This window comes from Ornithorhynchus anatinus, chromosome 3 (genome assembly GCF_004115215.2).
Source record: "Ornithorhynchus anatinus isolate Pmale09 chromosome 3, mOrnAna1.pri.v4, whole genome shotgun sequence".
Lineage (NCBI taxonomy): Eukaryota > Metazoa > Chordata > Mammalia > Monotremata > Ornithorhynchidae > Ornithorhynchus > Ornithorhynchus anatinus.
In genome coordinates this window covers 110425625-110440861 of record NC_041730.1, presented here as the reverse complement: position 1 = coordinate 110440861, position 15237 = coordinate 110425625, and the positions used below count along the sequence as shown (strand labels likewise).

Sequence of the window (15237 nt, the reverse complement as noted above, 5' to 3'; positions counted from 1 at the left end):
GCTAACGATCTAAGCAGCTTATGTTGGGTGAGGGCAGAGCATAGGCAGGCCAGAGGCAAAGTCAGGAGAGATAGAGAAACAAGGGGACAGAGGCAGAGACATGGCCTCCATTCCCCCCCCCCAATCCTTCTGCCCCTCACCCTCACGTGCCTCTTTCCCCTTCCCTCCAGCAATCACCTTTCTTGTACAGGAAGTTGATGCTTGCTATTCCTATGTGCTTGTTCTTCCCGGAAGACAAATTAGGCAACTGCCCCTATTCAGCCAGAGGCATCTCATTTCTCTCTCACCTTCTCACCTTGTGGTCTGACTTCCTTTTCTCCATCCATTCCTTATAGCACCAAATGACTTGAGCCGGTCCCGTCTCCTGCTGAGTCCTCCAAGATGATTGATCAGCATCTGTACCTTGGGCATTCCCACAGTGCTTCCTAAATCAGCACTTGAGTTGCTCCACAAGGTCTCCTTTCTTTCCCCTACTCAAGGGGGAAACACTTTAATCAAAAATGGCTGGTGATGGCAGGCTCGGTAGGTCACGGGGTGAGCAGGATGGGCAGCCTATTTGGATTTGGAAACTTTCTGACACTTTGGATCAACCGGACACTGTGTTCAAGTGGACAGGCTTTCTCCTCGTGTGTATAGCAGCTTAGGATTGTGGTTAAATTGTTTCTTTGAATCCTTAAAGGAAAATGGGGTTTGTGCAGCAGGACAAATAGATTGTTCAGCTTGGCTATGCCAGGATGAAAGTAGGGTCAAGATTCAGGGTACTCTTGTAATCCTGCAATGGAAACCGACTCTCTGACCAAATGGAAATTGACACTTGGGAAAGGGGGTTCCCGGTGATCCCCTTTCCTTTACCCTGGAGTTCCACAGGGACTCAGAGGATTTTGGCAATCCATGGAGGTCCCTTTCCAAATCCAACTCCACTTTCTACTTTTAGTCCCAGAGGAAAGGGTTTCTCCTAGCTTTTACTGTACCTCCCTGATTTCTACTACAACCCAACCGGCACACTTCACTTCTCTAAATGCCAACCTACTCACTGTACTTCGATCTTGTCTATCTTGCTGCCATCCTCACCTGATGTCCTGCCTCTGACTTAGAAACCCCTCTCCCTTCTTTTCTGACAGTTACTTTCCCTAACATCAAAGCCTTATTAAACGCACATCTCCTCCAAGAGGTCTTCCCCAACTAAGCCCTCATTTCCTCTTCTCCCCTTCCCTTCTGTCACCCCTGCACTTGGATTTATACCCTTTAGTCACCCCTCTCTCAGCCCCATAGCATGTATTTACAGATTCATCATTTATTCATTTATATAAATGTAATAATAATAATAATGGTATTTTGTTAAGCACTTACTATGTGCCGAGCACTGTTCTAAGCACTGGGGTAGTTACAAGGTAATCAGGTTGGCCACAGTCCCTGTCCCATTTGGGGCTCACAGTCTTTATCCCCATTTTACAGATAACAGAGGCACAGAGAAGTGAAATGACTAGTCCAAGGTCACACAGCAGACACGTGGAAGAGCCGGGATTAGAACCCATGACCTTCTGACTCCTAGGCCTATGCTGTATCCACTATGCCACACTACTTCTCACTACTGTCTCCTCCTCTAGACTGTAAACTCTCTGTGGGCAGGGATGTGTCTACCAACTCTGTTATATTGTTATATTGTATTGAGAAGCAGTGAGGTTTAGTGGAAAGAGCCTGGGCTTGGGAGTCAGAGATCATGGGTTCTAATTCCAGCTTGCCCCTTGTCTGCTGTTTGAGTTTGGGTAAGTGACTTCACTTCTCTGTACCCCATTTACCTCATCTGTAAAATGGGGATGAAGACTGTGAGCCTCACATGGGACAACCTGATTACCTTGTATCTACCCTAGCCCTTAGAACAGTGCTTGGCATAGAGTAAGCGCTTAACAAATACCATCATTATTATTATTACTCTCCCAAGTGCTCGGTACAGTGTTCTGCTCACAGTAATTGCTCAATAAATACAGTTGATTGATTGACTGACTTTGATTGATTTATCTGAGTGGTTGCTTTGGAGAATGCTGCTTTGGAGAATGGCTACCTCATTTTTCTTAGGGAGTTGGCTAGGGTCAATCTCAGTACACTTCGGTGCTACAGCTTCCAGGTGTTTGCTCGCATGCTTTTGCTGAACCAACATAGCATTCATTCATTCACACAATCATATTTATTGAGCGCTTACTCTGTGCAGAGCACTGTACTAAGCGCTTGGTGCGTACAATTCAGCAACAAATAGAGATAATTTCTACCCAACAACAGGCTCACAGTCTAGAAGTGGAGGAACAGTGTAGAAGGGGGGCAACGAGGCCTAGAGGATAGGACACAGAGCTGGGAGTCAAGAGACCTGGGTTCTAATTCCAGCTCCACCACTTGCCTGCTGAGTAATCAAGGACAAGGTCTCAATCGAGGTCTCTCCCCCTCTAGACTGTAAACTTATTGTGGGCAGGGAATGTGTCTACCAATATTGTTCTCTTCCAAGCACTTAGTACCATGCTCTGCTCATGATAAGTGCTCAATAAATACCATTGATTGATTGATTACTTGATTGATATAACTTTTTTGGACCTCAGTTTCCTCATCTATAAAATGTTTACCCTCCCTTTTAGATTGTAAGGCCCATGTGGAACAGAGACTGTGTCTGATATGATTTTATCCATCCCAGCCCTAAAGATAGTATTTGGAACAGAGTAAGCCATTGTGGTCCAGCGGAGAGAGGTGAGGGCCTGAGAGTCAGAAGGACCTGGGTTCTGACCCCGGCTCCGCCACTCATATGCTGTGTGACATTGGGTAAGATACTTCATGTCTCTGTGCCTCAGTTTCTTCATCTATAAAATGGGGATTAAATCCTATTTGCTCCTACTTAAACTGTGAACCTCATGTGGGACAGGGACTGTGTCTGGCCTAATTAATTTATACTTACCCCAGTGCTTAGAACAGTGCTTGACACTTAGTAAGCGTTTAACAAATACCATAAAAAGCTCTTCATTCGTTCAGTAATAATAATAATCATGGTATGTGTTAAGCGCTTACTATGTGCCAAGCACTGTTCTAAGCACTGGGGAAGAGACAAGGTAATCAGGTTGTCCCAAGTGGGGCTCACCATCTTCATCCCCATTTTACAGATGAAGTAACCGAGGCACAGAGAAGTTAAGCGACTTGCCCAAAGTCACACGGCTGACAAGTGGCGGAGATGGGATTAGATCCACCATCTCTGGCTCCCAAGCCCAGGCTCTTACCAATAAGCCACGCTCTTTCTCAATCATATTTATTGAGCACTTACTGTGTACAGAACACTGTACTAAGCTCTCGGGAGAGTACAGTAGAACAGTAAACAGATACAGTGCTTGGCACATAGTAAGCGCTTAACAAATACCATTATTATTATTATACATTCCCTGCTTATTATTATTATATAGGTGACCTTGGGGACAGCAATGGGACCCACTCCCACTATTTCCTCAATGCCACCCTGAAGTTATTTGTGTAGGTTATTCATGGAACAGTGTAGCTGGTAGGTCTTGGCCCTGTTCTTCCTTCCAGCAGACAGGAAAGTCAGAGCTGGGCAGCTGAGGTAGCCCCTTGCGGCTATTTGGGTTTCTTTTATTTAGGCCCGGATGATTTCCTTGCCCCACAGTAGGAATGTAAGCACTGGGCTTCACCACAAGGTCTATTGTCCCAGCCTAGTGTAAGTCAGATTTCATAATAAAGTGGCCCGCTTCCAGTAAAGACCGGTCTCAGCCTGAGCTGGGTTCTGCCCCGCTTCCGAGTGCCAGACAGGACTCATCTCTGGGTCCTGAGGGAGCCCGGACCTGTGTTGGGAAGAGAAGCAATGAGCCGAGGGCTAGGAGCTCTTCTTTTCGCGTCCCCCGCATCCTCCAGCAGCTGATGACCGGAGCAGCAGCTGAATCAAAACGGCTCCGTGGCCCTGAGCAGAAGTGGCCAGGATTGGGATCCGGAGGGCACTGAGTTATCCTGGAGTCTCCCGGTGTCAAAGGAGGATGAGCCTCAGTCCTACCACGAAGACTTTGGGACAGAGAACTCACAGGAAGGAATTCATTATAGTGCATATGGTTCAGGAAGTCATGTGGCCTTGTGGAAAGAGCACAGTCCTGGGAGTCAGAGAACCTGGATCTGATCTCAGCTCTGTCACTCGCCTGGGAAAATCACCTAACTTCTCCGTGACTCAGTTTCCTCATCTGTAAAATGGGATTTCAATACCTGTTCTCCCTCTCTAGCTGTGAGCCTCATATGGGACAGGGACTGTGCTGGACCTGACTACCTTATGACTACCCCAACATTTAGGACAGTGGTTGGCCCGAAGTAAATACTTAACAATTATTACTATTATCATTATTATTATTCAGTTCCCCTTTGCACTCTCCATTTCTACCATCTTTTTCTCGAGTGCAGTAAGTGAATAGGCAAGCAAAATGCAGAGGTTTCATGAGGGAGACACAAAATCTAAGCTGTCCTCCCTGTCTTCCCAGGTTTTTGCAATGGGACTAGGAATGACTGGAGACCAATCCGGAGAGCTCTGTCCCTCCTCGATCCTCCTCATCCTTAGTTGCCCCAGCCCCCAATACTTACCACAGTAGAAGGTCTCAGTTTTTCTAACCTTTGTCATCCCATCAATTCCTTCCCAGTGTGTGACCATAGACTGCCTCTTCAGTCTATTTCTCCCTCCTCCACCCTAACAATTGCGGGCGTGTCCATCTTCCCGTTTGGACTGCTCTCTCACTTTTATCCTTTAATTGATGTCTCGCGATATTCTGAAAAGCAGCCAGAGTCTTGTACTGAATGTCCTGTGTCTGTAGCTAGGTGCATGACACTTTGGGAAGTGGGAGCTTCGCACAGTCAATCAGTGGTATTGACTGAGTGCTTTCTGTTTGCAGAACACTGCACTAAGCACTTGGGAGAGTGCAATACCATAGAGTTGGTAGACATGTTCCCTGCCCCCAAGGAGCTCATAGTCCCCAAATCCTGGGCCTGGCCTCCCCCAGCCAACCGGGCCCCGGAACTTGCCGTTCCCAGCCTGTCTTGGATTCCAGCCTCTGGTCTCTTATTGTGTCATATATTGGAGCTGGAGCAGGTATTAGAGAATCTCCAGGCTCTCCACCACCTAATCTACGTCACATGGCTCCTGTACAGTTTATCTTATTGAGGCGTCGCTCAGCATACATCAACTACCCTTAAACTTCTGCCGACTTTTCATGTCCCTCTGTGACAGACGGAAACTCCTCATTAGCAGTTCCAGCCCCTCCCCATCAATTTAAAGCACCTCCCTGATCCGCTCCCTTCACCCACTCCTCCCTAAACCCTCTCACTTAGTTCTTCCCAGGTAGCTCCTATCCGTACCTCACTCTAGACTCTCCCATCTCCTTTTTCACAGAAAATGGAATGTATTAAGCACTTACTATGTGCCAAGCACTGTACAAAGCACTGGGATAGATAGAATATAATTAGGTTGGATACGGTCCCTATCCCACACGGGATTCACAATCTAAGTAGGAGGGAGTAGGATTTAATACTCATTTCTTTACAGATGAGGAAACAGAGAAACGTCTCTTCCCCCACTTGTGCTGTTTTCTCCAGCTTGGAACTCCCTCCCTCTCTCCCTAAATCTGATCGATCACAGCGCTCCTCACAGGGAAGACCCTCCAAAAATCCGATCTCCTTCAGGAAACATTCCCCATTCAATTCCCAATGCCCAAAGTCACAGAAGCTAATCGGCCATCTCTAGCAGATGTGGACTTAATTATGCTCATTCTCAGCACTTCTATATATGTTTATGCAGCATTTATCTTCTCTGCAGGTCTGTCTTCCTGTTAGAGTGCAAACCCTCTGTGAGTGAAACATGGGTCACTTTGTTTTGTTTGTCCCGAACACTTCGAAAGGTGTTGCTCCACTCAGACACTCAATACTATTACTATTATATTACTACTATTATTAATTGTAACTTCTACTATTACTCATTCTCCAGACCTTTGGGGAGGGAATGTCATTCCGAAGGAGTAACTTGGATGCGACTCATGGCTGGGTTATGATCTTCTGAGAGACCGGACAGAATCCCGGCTCTGCCGCTTGTCTGCCGTGTGACGTTGAGCAAGTCACTCCACTTCCCTGTGCCTCAGTTCCATCAGAGCCCGGGTTTGGGAGTCAGACGTTATGGGTTCGAATCCCGGCTCCGCCACTCATCAGCTGTGTAACTGTGGGCAAGTCACTTAACTTCTCTGGGCCTCAGTTCCCTCATCTGTAAAATGGGGTTTAAGACTGAGTCTCACATGGGACAACCTGATTACCCTGTATCTACCCACTTAGAACAGTGTTCTGCACATAGTAAGCGCTTAACGAATATCAACATTATCATTATTATTATTATTATTAAGATGGGAATTAAGACTATGAACCCAATATGGGACAGGGACCGTGTCCAACCTCATTAGCTTGTATCTACCCCAGTGGTTAGAACAGTGTAAGCTAACACAAAGTAAGCTCTTCACAAATATTGTATTTTTAAAAATGGCCCCAAACCCTTGGGCTCTCTCTCTGATTCATTCATTCATTCATTCATTCATTCATTCATATTAATTGAGCATTTACTGTGTGCAGAGCACTGTACTAACCGCTTGGAAAGTACAATTCAGCAACTGATAAAGACAATCCCTGCTCAACAACAGACTCAAGGTCTAGAAGGGGGAGACAGAGAACAAAACAAAACAAATAGACAGGCATCAATAGCATCAAAATAGATACATAGAATGATAGATATATTCACATCATTAATAAAATAAATAGAATAAATATGTACAAATATACACAAGTGTTGTGGGGCAGAGAAGGGGGGAGAGCAGAAGGAGGGAGTAGGGGTGATGAGGAGGGGAGGAGGAGCAGAGGAAAAGGGGGCTCAGTCTTCTGACTTTAAGGTAGCATAACATGGCATGCTTCTGAGTCCATTCCTGAGGTATTCTGTTGTACTCTGTCTGTTTTCTAGATCCGTGCAATCTCTGGGACTAGCGGGCCATCGGTTTGGATCACATAGCAGTAAACAAATGGATAAAAGAACTCTAGAAATAATTAAAGGAGGAGACCACTGTGATCTTAGAATATCGAGACAAATGTTGCCATTACAGTTAATATTTAGATCTCAGGTTTTCTCTGTGTTTTCTATCCTCCCTCATGGCAAATGCCCACTTGTTTTCTCCCCTCAGCCCATCTGTCAAGCGGCCTACCAGAACAACTTTGGTGAGGTTTGGAGGTGGGTGCGAGAAGACAACAATTACGTGAATATCCAAGACAGCTTCAACGGAGACACCCCTCTGATCTGTGCCTGCCGGCGGGGACATCTGAAGATAGTTAGCTTCCTTTTGAGAAGGAACGCAGATGTGAATGCTAAAAATCAGGTAAGTTCAAGATAGAAGAGCAGCAACAGCAAGATACAGACTCTTTAAAAAAAAAAGATATTTGTTAAGCTCTTACTATGCACCAGGCACTGTTTTCCCAGGATTTGTCTCCCTCTCTAGACTGTAAGCTCCTTGTGGGCAGAGAACATGACTCCCAACTCTGCTGTATTGGGCTCTCCCAAGTGCTTCGTACAGTGCTCTGCACACAGTAAGAGCTTAGTAAATGTGATTGATAGATTGATTTTCTTCTTCCTTAGAAAGAGAGAACGTGTTTGCATTACGCTGTGAGGAAGAGGTTTACATTCATCGATTATCTACTCATCGTCATCTTAATGCCAGTTCTGCTTATTGGATATTTCCTCATGGTGAGTAAATGACAGGGAGCAGTAGAAATTGGCCCTCAGAGCTCTGCCCTGGGGCGTATATTCTGAGTTATGCTTTTTCTTCCAGATGGAAAGCTCCTTGTGGGCAGGGAATATGTTTAACAAGTCTATTAGATTGTATTATCCCAAGTGCTTAGAACAGTATTCTGCATACAGTGCTCAATAAATACGACTGATTGATTATTGACCTAGAAAGTCATTGTAAAGAAGCCAATTCCCTTATATGGTAAACACCCTAAACACATCTCATTATTTTGACCATGGGGGTAAAATTAGTTCCTAGGCCATATCTGGAATGTATCTGACCTTCGTGAAATATCTTCCGATTCTGGAAAATTGTGTCAAGCAGTTTCACTTGTAGCACAGATTTGAAATGAAGCCTTTCTGAAGGTCAAAATTTTTTTTCAAGCATTTTAGAAAAAGAAATCTCATACTAATTTCAATTACCTGACTTACCCTTCTACTGAAAATGAACTCCTATACATTTCCACGTCTCCTTTTTCCTCCAATTTGTCAATCATTTCAGTGTCTGATAACCTGAGTGGTGAGTAAAAGATGCTTTTAGAGAGAATCTGTTGGTATGAAGTTTCCATCCTGAATTTGGCAGAATTCAATAAATAGTATTTATTGAGCCCCTACTTTGTGCAGAACACTGTACTAAGCGCTTGGAAGACTGAAGAAGAGCTAGTAGATATGGTTTTTACCCTCCTGATCCTGTTTACAAAGATTTTCCTTAAGAGGGTAGGAGTCATTTGTTTTCTCTTTTCTCTAAGTTCCCCACAGCTTAGTTCACTGACAATGTCCACTAGATGAATTCTTTGTAGATTTTGATATTCCTGTACCTTCGAATGACAAGGGTGAAGGTAAGAATGATGATGGCTATGTTAATGATGCTTATAACAGGGCTTATCATCCTCTCCTCACCTTCCACGTTTCAGTTGTCTTCTTCCTTCAGGGTCTGGACAGTTCATTTTATATTGTACCTAGTTCATTGTGATTGTTCATTCAGTTTTAAAACGTTTCTCCCTTGGTACAAGCCCCTCAGAGATAGAGGTGGCAGACTTTCCCGTTTGAAATGAATGAATCTGGTATCTTCAGTGAGCCCATCCTGGCTCAAAAGTCTTTCTGAGAGGCAGTAGATTCCCAGTTTCCATTTTATAAATCTGTGAACATCCACTGTAAAGAGGGAGGAGGGTGGAGGAAGGGGAGGGAGAAAGGCAAGGTTGGCTAAGGGCCGGGTGTATCCTGAAATGGCATTCCTAGGGTACTTATTGGCAATAACTGAATTTCCTCTAATTCCATGTCTCCCCTAACCGAGATGGAGAGATTAAAGGTGTTTTATATTTTCCTTTTTCGTGAAGGTGTCCAAGACCAAACAGAATGAAAATCTAGTCAAGCTGTTACTGAGAGCTGGAGCAGATGTCAACGCTGTAGACTCTGTAAGTTTGTCATTCCAGCACTTTGGAAGGGACAGTTGTCTGCTTTGTTTTGCCAAAAGAGAAGACATCGTCAGCCCCCGACATGGTGCTTGGTTGTTGTTTTTTCTAAAAGCGGGTCCAAGAGATGGTGAGTTCTCACGGTAACATCTTCCAGAGAACAGGCTCCACCTGTGCTTAGTCTTGTCTTATGCTGTCGAGTCATCTCCACCCTATGGCGACGCCACGCTCTGTAACTCACCTATATGGTTGAAAGGAGACCTGGGCCCCCGCCAGGCCTCGCCTCTGTGGCCCTGGGAGAAGCAGCAGTTGTAGCAGCTGCTCCCAGTGGTGTTTGTCAGCCTGTGAGGGAGGGGGCTGGGCCCTAAAATGAAGGCCACTGTTCTTGCTCAGAGAGGCCGGGGAAACTCCTCACCCCCTCGGCCTCCCCAACCCTCTCCTGAAACCTTTAGTTCCTCTGGTTGGGTTTATCTCTTCCCCAGTTCCAACTTCAGCAGCAGGAAGCAGTGCAGCCTCGTGGATAGAGCATAGGCCCGGCCATCAGAAGGACCTAGGTTCTAATCCCGGCTCTGCCACTCACCTGCTCACTTCACTTCTCTGTGCCTTGCTTGCCTCATCTGTAAAATGGGGATTAAGAGTGTGAGCCTCATGTGGGACATGGACCGGGGACTGTGTCCAAACTGATTAGCTTGTATCTACCCCAGTGCTTAGTTCAGCGACTGCCGCGTAGTAAGAGCTTAACAAACACCATAAAACAATAAAGCAAACAAACAAACAAACCTGCCAGAGCTGGTCTGTTCCTTAGTCCCCTCCCTGCCCATATCTGCTCGTGGGTCTGGTGCCTTCAGTGTTGGACTTTTCACTATCAGATAAGTGGCTGAAACCTAGGCGTTGACAGTCCCCTGTGGCCATGGGCCGATCAGAGAGTTCAAAGACCAATAAGAACAATAATAATAATAATAATTGTAGTATTTGTTAAGCGTTTTTTGTGTGTCAACTATTGTAATAAGTACTGGGATAATAAATAAAGGATAATAAATTTTTGCACAATCTCTGTCCCACATGGGGCTCACAGTATAAGGATTAAAGAGATCAGATATCGAATCCCCATTTTACAGATGAGGAATCCGAGGCCACGAGGAATTCAATGGCTTGTCCCAGGTCACGCAGCAGGCAAGCGGTGGAGTGAGGATTAGAGCCCACGTTCTCCAGCGGCATGACGTAGTGGGTAGAGCATGGGCCTGGGAGTCGGAAGGACGTGGGTTCTAATCCTAGCTCCGCCACTTTTCTGCTGTGTCTCCTTGGACAAGTCACTTCACTTATCTGGGCCTCAGTGCCCTCGTCTGTAAAATGGGGATTGAGACTGTGAGCCCCATGTGGGACAGGGACCGCGTCCAACACGATTATCTTGTATCTACGCTAGTGCCTAGAACAGTGCCTAGTACACAGTAATAATTATGGTATTTGTTAAGTGCTTACTGTGTGCCGATCTAAATGCTGGGGTAGATACAAGGTAAGCAGGTTATCCCACAAGGGGCTCACAGTCTTAATCCCCATTTTACAGATGAGGAAACTGAAGCCCAGAGAAGTTAAGTGTCTTGCCCAAAGTCACAGAGCAGATACGTGGTGAAGCTAGGATTAGAACCCGTGACCTCTGACTCTCAAGTCCATGCTCTTTCTACCTTTCCATTAAGCCTCACTGCTTCTACTAAGTAGAGTAAGTGCTTAACAAAGGCCATTATTATTATTATTATTATTCCAGTCCTGTGCTCTTTCCACCAGGCTACAACGTCTTCTCAATCCCATGGGCAAAATTATCCATCAGTGTGGAGCCTTAACTTCACATTTTTCAGTCATTTTCTGTTGAACTGGTACAAAAAATACCAGGAGGCAATTCCTCTGTCGTTAACGGGCTAATGAGGCAGATTTCATTAGGCCTATGAAGAAAAGTATCGATCACCCCGTTTTTTCACAAAATGGACATTAATCGCTTTATGCAGGCTCAGCCGTATTAAAGCAGGAGGGATCTCTCTCGGACTGGGGTTGGGGAAAAAGGTTGGGACAGGGCACTGCTGGCTCATTTCAGGGGACTCCCTTAAAAGATGGACAATATGACGGTTCTCCTGGGGGCAGTTTGGGGCTCAGATTGAGCATAGGTTCTAATCCTGGCTCTGCCAATTACTTGCTGTGTGAACTTGGGCAAGTCACTTCACTTCTCTGTGCCTCAGTTTCCTCAACTATAAAATGGGGATTCAATACCTGTTCTCTCTCCTACATAGCCTGTGAGCCCTATGCAGGACAGGGACTGTGTCCAACCGAATTAACTGGTAACTACCCCAGCACTTAGAATGGTGTCTGACACATAGTAAGCGCTTAACAAGTATCATAAAAAAAAAAGAAACACTCCAGGGAGCAAAGAACTTATAGCAGAAGTTCTCCTAGCTTTCAGGAGCCGGTTCCACTGGTTCACTAAGAAATCCCTGTTTGATTTTAGGTTGACATCAAGAAAGAAATGAGTTTCTCTGGGTCAGAGAGGGTCAAGAGGAAAGTGACACCGAGGGGGCAAGAAGGGCATGATTTCAGTTACCAGAGCAGCAAAGAAAAGCAAAGGAAGCCTGCAAAATGTCACCTTGAAAAATCAACCTCAACTATTTTAGGGGGTGGAGCGGAAGATAGAAACGCAAAATAAATCCCGTTGGCTTTGGTTAAGTTCTGACCGGCCTAAGGTGTCTTTTTGGTTTCAGGCTGGTTGTACGGCTCTTCATTATGCTTGTGAAATGAAAAATCAGAACATCGTTCCGTTACTGCTCGATGCCCAGGCAGACCCGATGCTGAAGAATAAGGTAAGGTGGGCAGAGGGTGAGTGATATTCTACAATGGCATATTCTGTGGGGTCACAGTTTTCTATCCTCTTGCTGTGTCTCCAGGTTTTCACTCCAAGGGAGAGTGAGATATTAATATGTGTCTCTCCCACAGAAAGGCGAGAGCCCCTTGGACATCGCACATAGGCTGAACTTCCCCCAGATCGAACTGATGCTAAGAAAGGCCTCCTGACCCTTCTGATGGATGCATGGAGCAATCAGTGGGCAATCAATTGGATTCGTCATTCAGGTCCACCTCTTGTTTTCTGTCTGACTGTGGGCAGGTCCCCAGCTCTCCCTCTGCCTTAGTTTTTTCACCTGTGAAATAGGACGACAGTGGTTGCCATCGGCCGTATTGATAACACGCGGCGTGTGGCGACTTCTTCTGACGTGAAGAGCAGAGTGTAACTGTGATCCTTCAGAAACTGAAGCCACAGCAATTTTGCGGACCATAAAGGACTCAATTTGGCAACTCAACCAAGACAAGGACTAATCTAGGTTTTTTGCTTTTCAAATTTGGGCGGCTCAATTCTCCAGGGGAACGGGAAAGGGCGAGGGGAGGGGAAGGGAATGTATTCATCTTTCCCATCACTGGGACATCCTGGCTTCTCCTCTAGCCCTCAGCTGAGCTTCTAGCTCCTCCTGGAGAGAAGAGCATCAGCTAGGAGCTGCAGAGAGATTTACTTGGAAAGAAACATAGCAAAGGCTCTGTGTGTGTGTGGGTGTGTGTGTGTGCATGTGTCATTTATAGAAAAATCTCACTCTGAGCCCAGACTGCAGAGAGCCTTTACAAATCAAAGTTGGAGTGCACATGGCTATTTGACTGGGTTTTCTAAATCATGATTTGAAAAGAGACACTTGTAGTTCTGGCCTTGATGGACTGATTTTTCATGACAAATTGACTTTAGATCATCTAGGATGGGTTATCTTAGAGGAACTCCGCCATTCCAAGCACAAAACCGATGCCCCCAAGTCTTGTCCATGGAGCAGTTTGACAGGGGTTCTGGGAGACGCCTTCCACCCGAAGGCAAAATCTTGTCCTTAACAAGAGGGCAGAGGTTGGGGGTCGTTCCTGCGTCTGGCAGGGGCTCTGTAGAAGCCACTGTGCCCACTTCTGATGCTCACCTAGGGATCCTTAGTGGTCTTTTCTGATGGACAGGTGCCCCCATCTCTAGCAGCTTAGCTAATCTGTTAGTCCAACTCTGTGAGGGAAATCCGAACTGCACGACCACTCCGCTTTCTCCAGTATCATTGGTGCAATTTCACTGTCAAGCCTGTCCTGGCTTTCTAAAGAAATAAACCTGAATTTGTGAAACTGGTGGCTGGCTCTCTGACTAGAAGGCCAACAGACACATGCAACCTGGCAGATCGGGTGCGGAGGACAGTCGGACCACTGGGCAACGGGCCGGCAATCTCTGGCCTCATATAGCCAGATAACCTCCTCGTCCAGCCGGCGGTGGACTGATACTTCAAACAAAGTTTCATCTATCCCCTCCCCTTGGCTTCTGCTCAAGGGAACCCGAGGCTGAATGACCCAGAAGGGATAGGGAGTGGTGGGTGTTGAGGGGAGGAGTGGGAAAGGGGCAGGGAGAAGGCCTAGGGATGTAGGTTGGGGAACCTGGAACCACGTTACGGTGCCCACGGTTCCTGGGCCTAGTAGGGAGCCTGGCGGAGACCTTCCCATCCAAGGCCTCCCCAGCTCAGGTTTCACTTTACAGAAATCAAACTACAGTGCTATTTCTTTCCAGCAGCTATCAACGTGCCTATCCTTTGTTCACCAGGGAGCAGTGCAGATGATTCACACCCAAACATATTTTTTCAAAGCTGATCTGAGTTCCTGCTTCCTCTTACCCTCCAAATATTTCTCCCTCTCCTCTCATTCACGCCCTACAGCAGGGTCAGACCAATAACTCCGAGCAAGCTGCGTAGATTTTCAGATGTCTGGCCACTGAGAGAGGCTTCTGGGGAACAATAATGATAACAACAATTATCATTCTTATTACTTTGGTATTTGTTAATATCTTACTATGTGCCGAGAACTGTACTCATCGCTGGGGGAGAGACAATATGAGCAGATCGGACACAGTCCCTGGCCCACTCTAGAGAGGGAGAACCGGTATTTAATCCCCATTTTATAGATGAGAAAACTGAGGCGCAGAGGAGATAAGTCACCTGCACAAGGTAACGGAGTAGGCAAGTGGTGACAATGGCAGAGAATATTAATCAGTGCAAGAAGGATTTGTATATATCCGTGGTCATGATGGGTTAGGTCGAGGGAAAAGATGCGCCATTAAAAGTCATCCCAAGCCATGCTTTCTAGGAGGACAGTCATCACGCTGCTCATCCAAGCAATCTCCAGTGTCTCCATAGGTGTCAGAGCACTGATCTAACTGGACCATGAGTCTGGCCAAGTATCAGCATTGATTATGGTCTGCAAAAATGATTAATATTTAAAATCAGCCTAGATTTCTGATGAAGAACTTCAGACGCCCCAGTTTATCAGCGCTTAGGACAGTGCTTGGCACATAGTAAGCGCTTAACAAATACCATCATCGTCAACATCATCAAAAGCACCTCGAGGGCAGTCACTAGAGTACTCTTCCAACTTCTCCTCTCCTACGGGCCTAATATACTGCTCTGCACCCAATAGGAGCTCACTACATACTGATCATGATGATGCCGGAGTCGCCTGCTGAGAATGATAGGTAAGCCTTGGTCTCAAGACTTGAAGACGGAGATCCTGCGTTTTGGAATTGATTACAAGGCTAGTGATTTGCCTGCCTCTAGTTGGCTTACTTTCTAATCATTATCCCAGAGTGCTCTTAGCGAATAGGTGGGAAGGGAGAGGAGCCCAGTGTGCTTATGATAATAATAATAATAATAATAATTATGATGATGGCATTTGTTAAGCCCTTACTATGTGAGAAGCACCATTCCAAGCGCTGAGTGGAGGGGGATACAAGGTGATCAGATTGTCCCACGTGAGGCTCATAGTGTTCATCCCCATTTTCCAGATGAGGTAACTGAGGCCCAGAGAAGTGAAGTGACCTGCCCAAAGTCACGTAGCTGACAAGTGGCGGAGTCAGGATTAGAACCCATGACCTCTGACTCCCAAGCCCAGACTCTTTCCACAGATCCC

The 15237-nt window shown here is 46.1% G+C and overlaps 1 protein-coding gene across 1 annotated transcript in view; it reads left to right on the top strand.

Moving 5' to 3' along the window:
* Positions 1-13413, top strand: part of ANKRD22 (ankyrin repeat domain 22) — a 31460-nt gene extending 18047 nt beyond the window's left edge. The window contains exons 2-6 of the mRNA XM_029059434.2: positions 7227-7418; positions 7676-7783; positions 9163-9240; positions 11982-12080; positions 12214-13413. Of these exons, the coding sequence (XP_028915267.1) occupies positions 7227-7418; positions 7676-7783; positions 9163-9240; positions 11982-12080; positions 12214-12291 (555 nt within the window). The 3' untranslated portion in view covers positions 12292-13413. The remainder of the gene's footprint in view (positions 1-7226; positions 7419-7675; positions 7784-9162; positions 9241-11981; positions 12081-12213) is intronic.
* The last annotated feature ends 1824 nt before the right edge of the window (positions 13414-15237 follow it).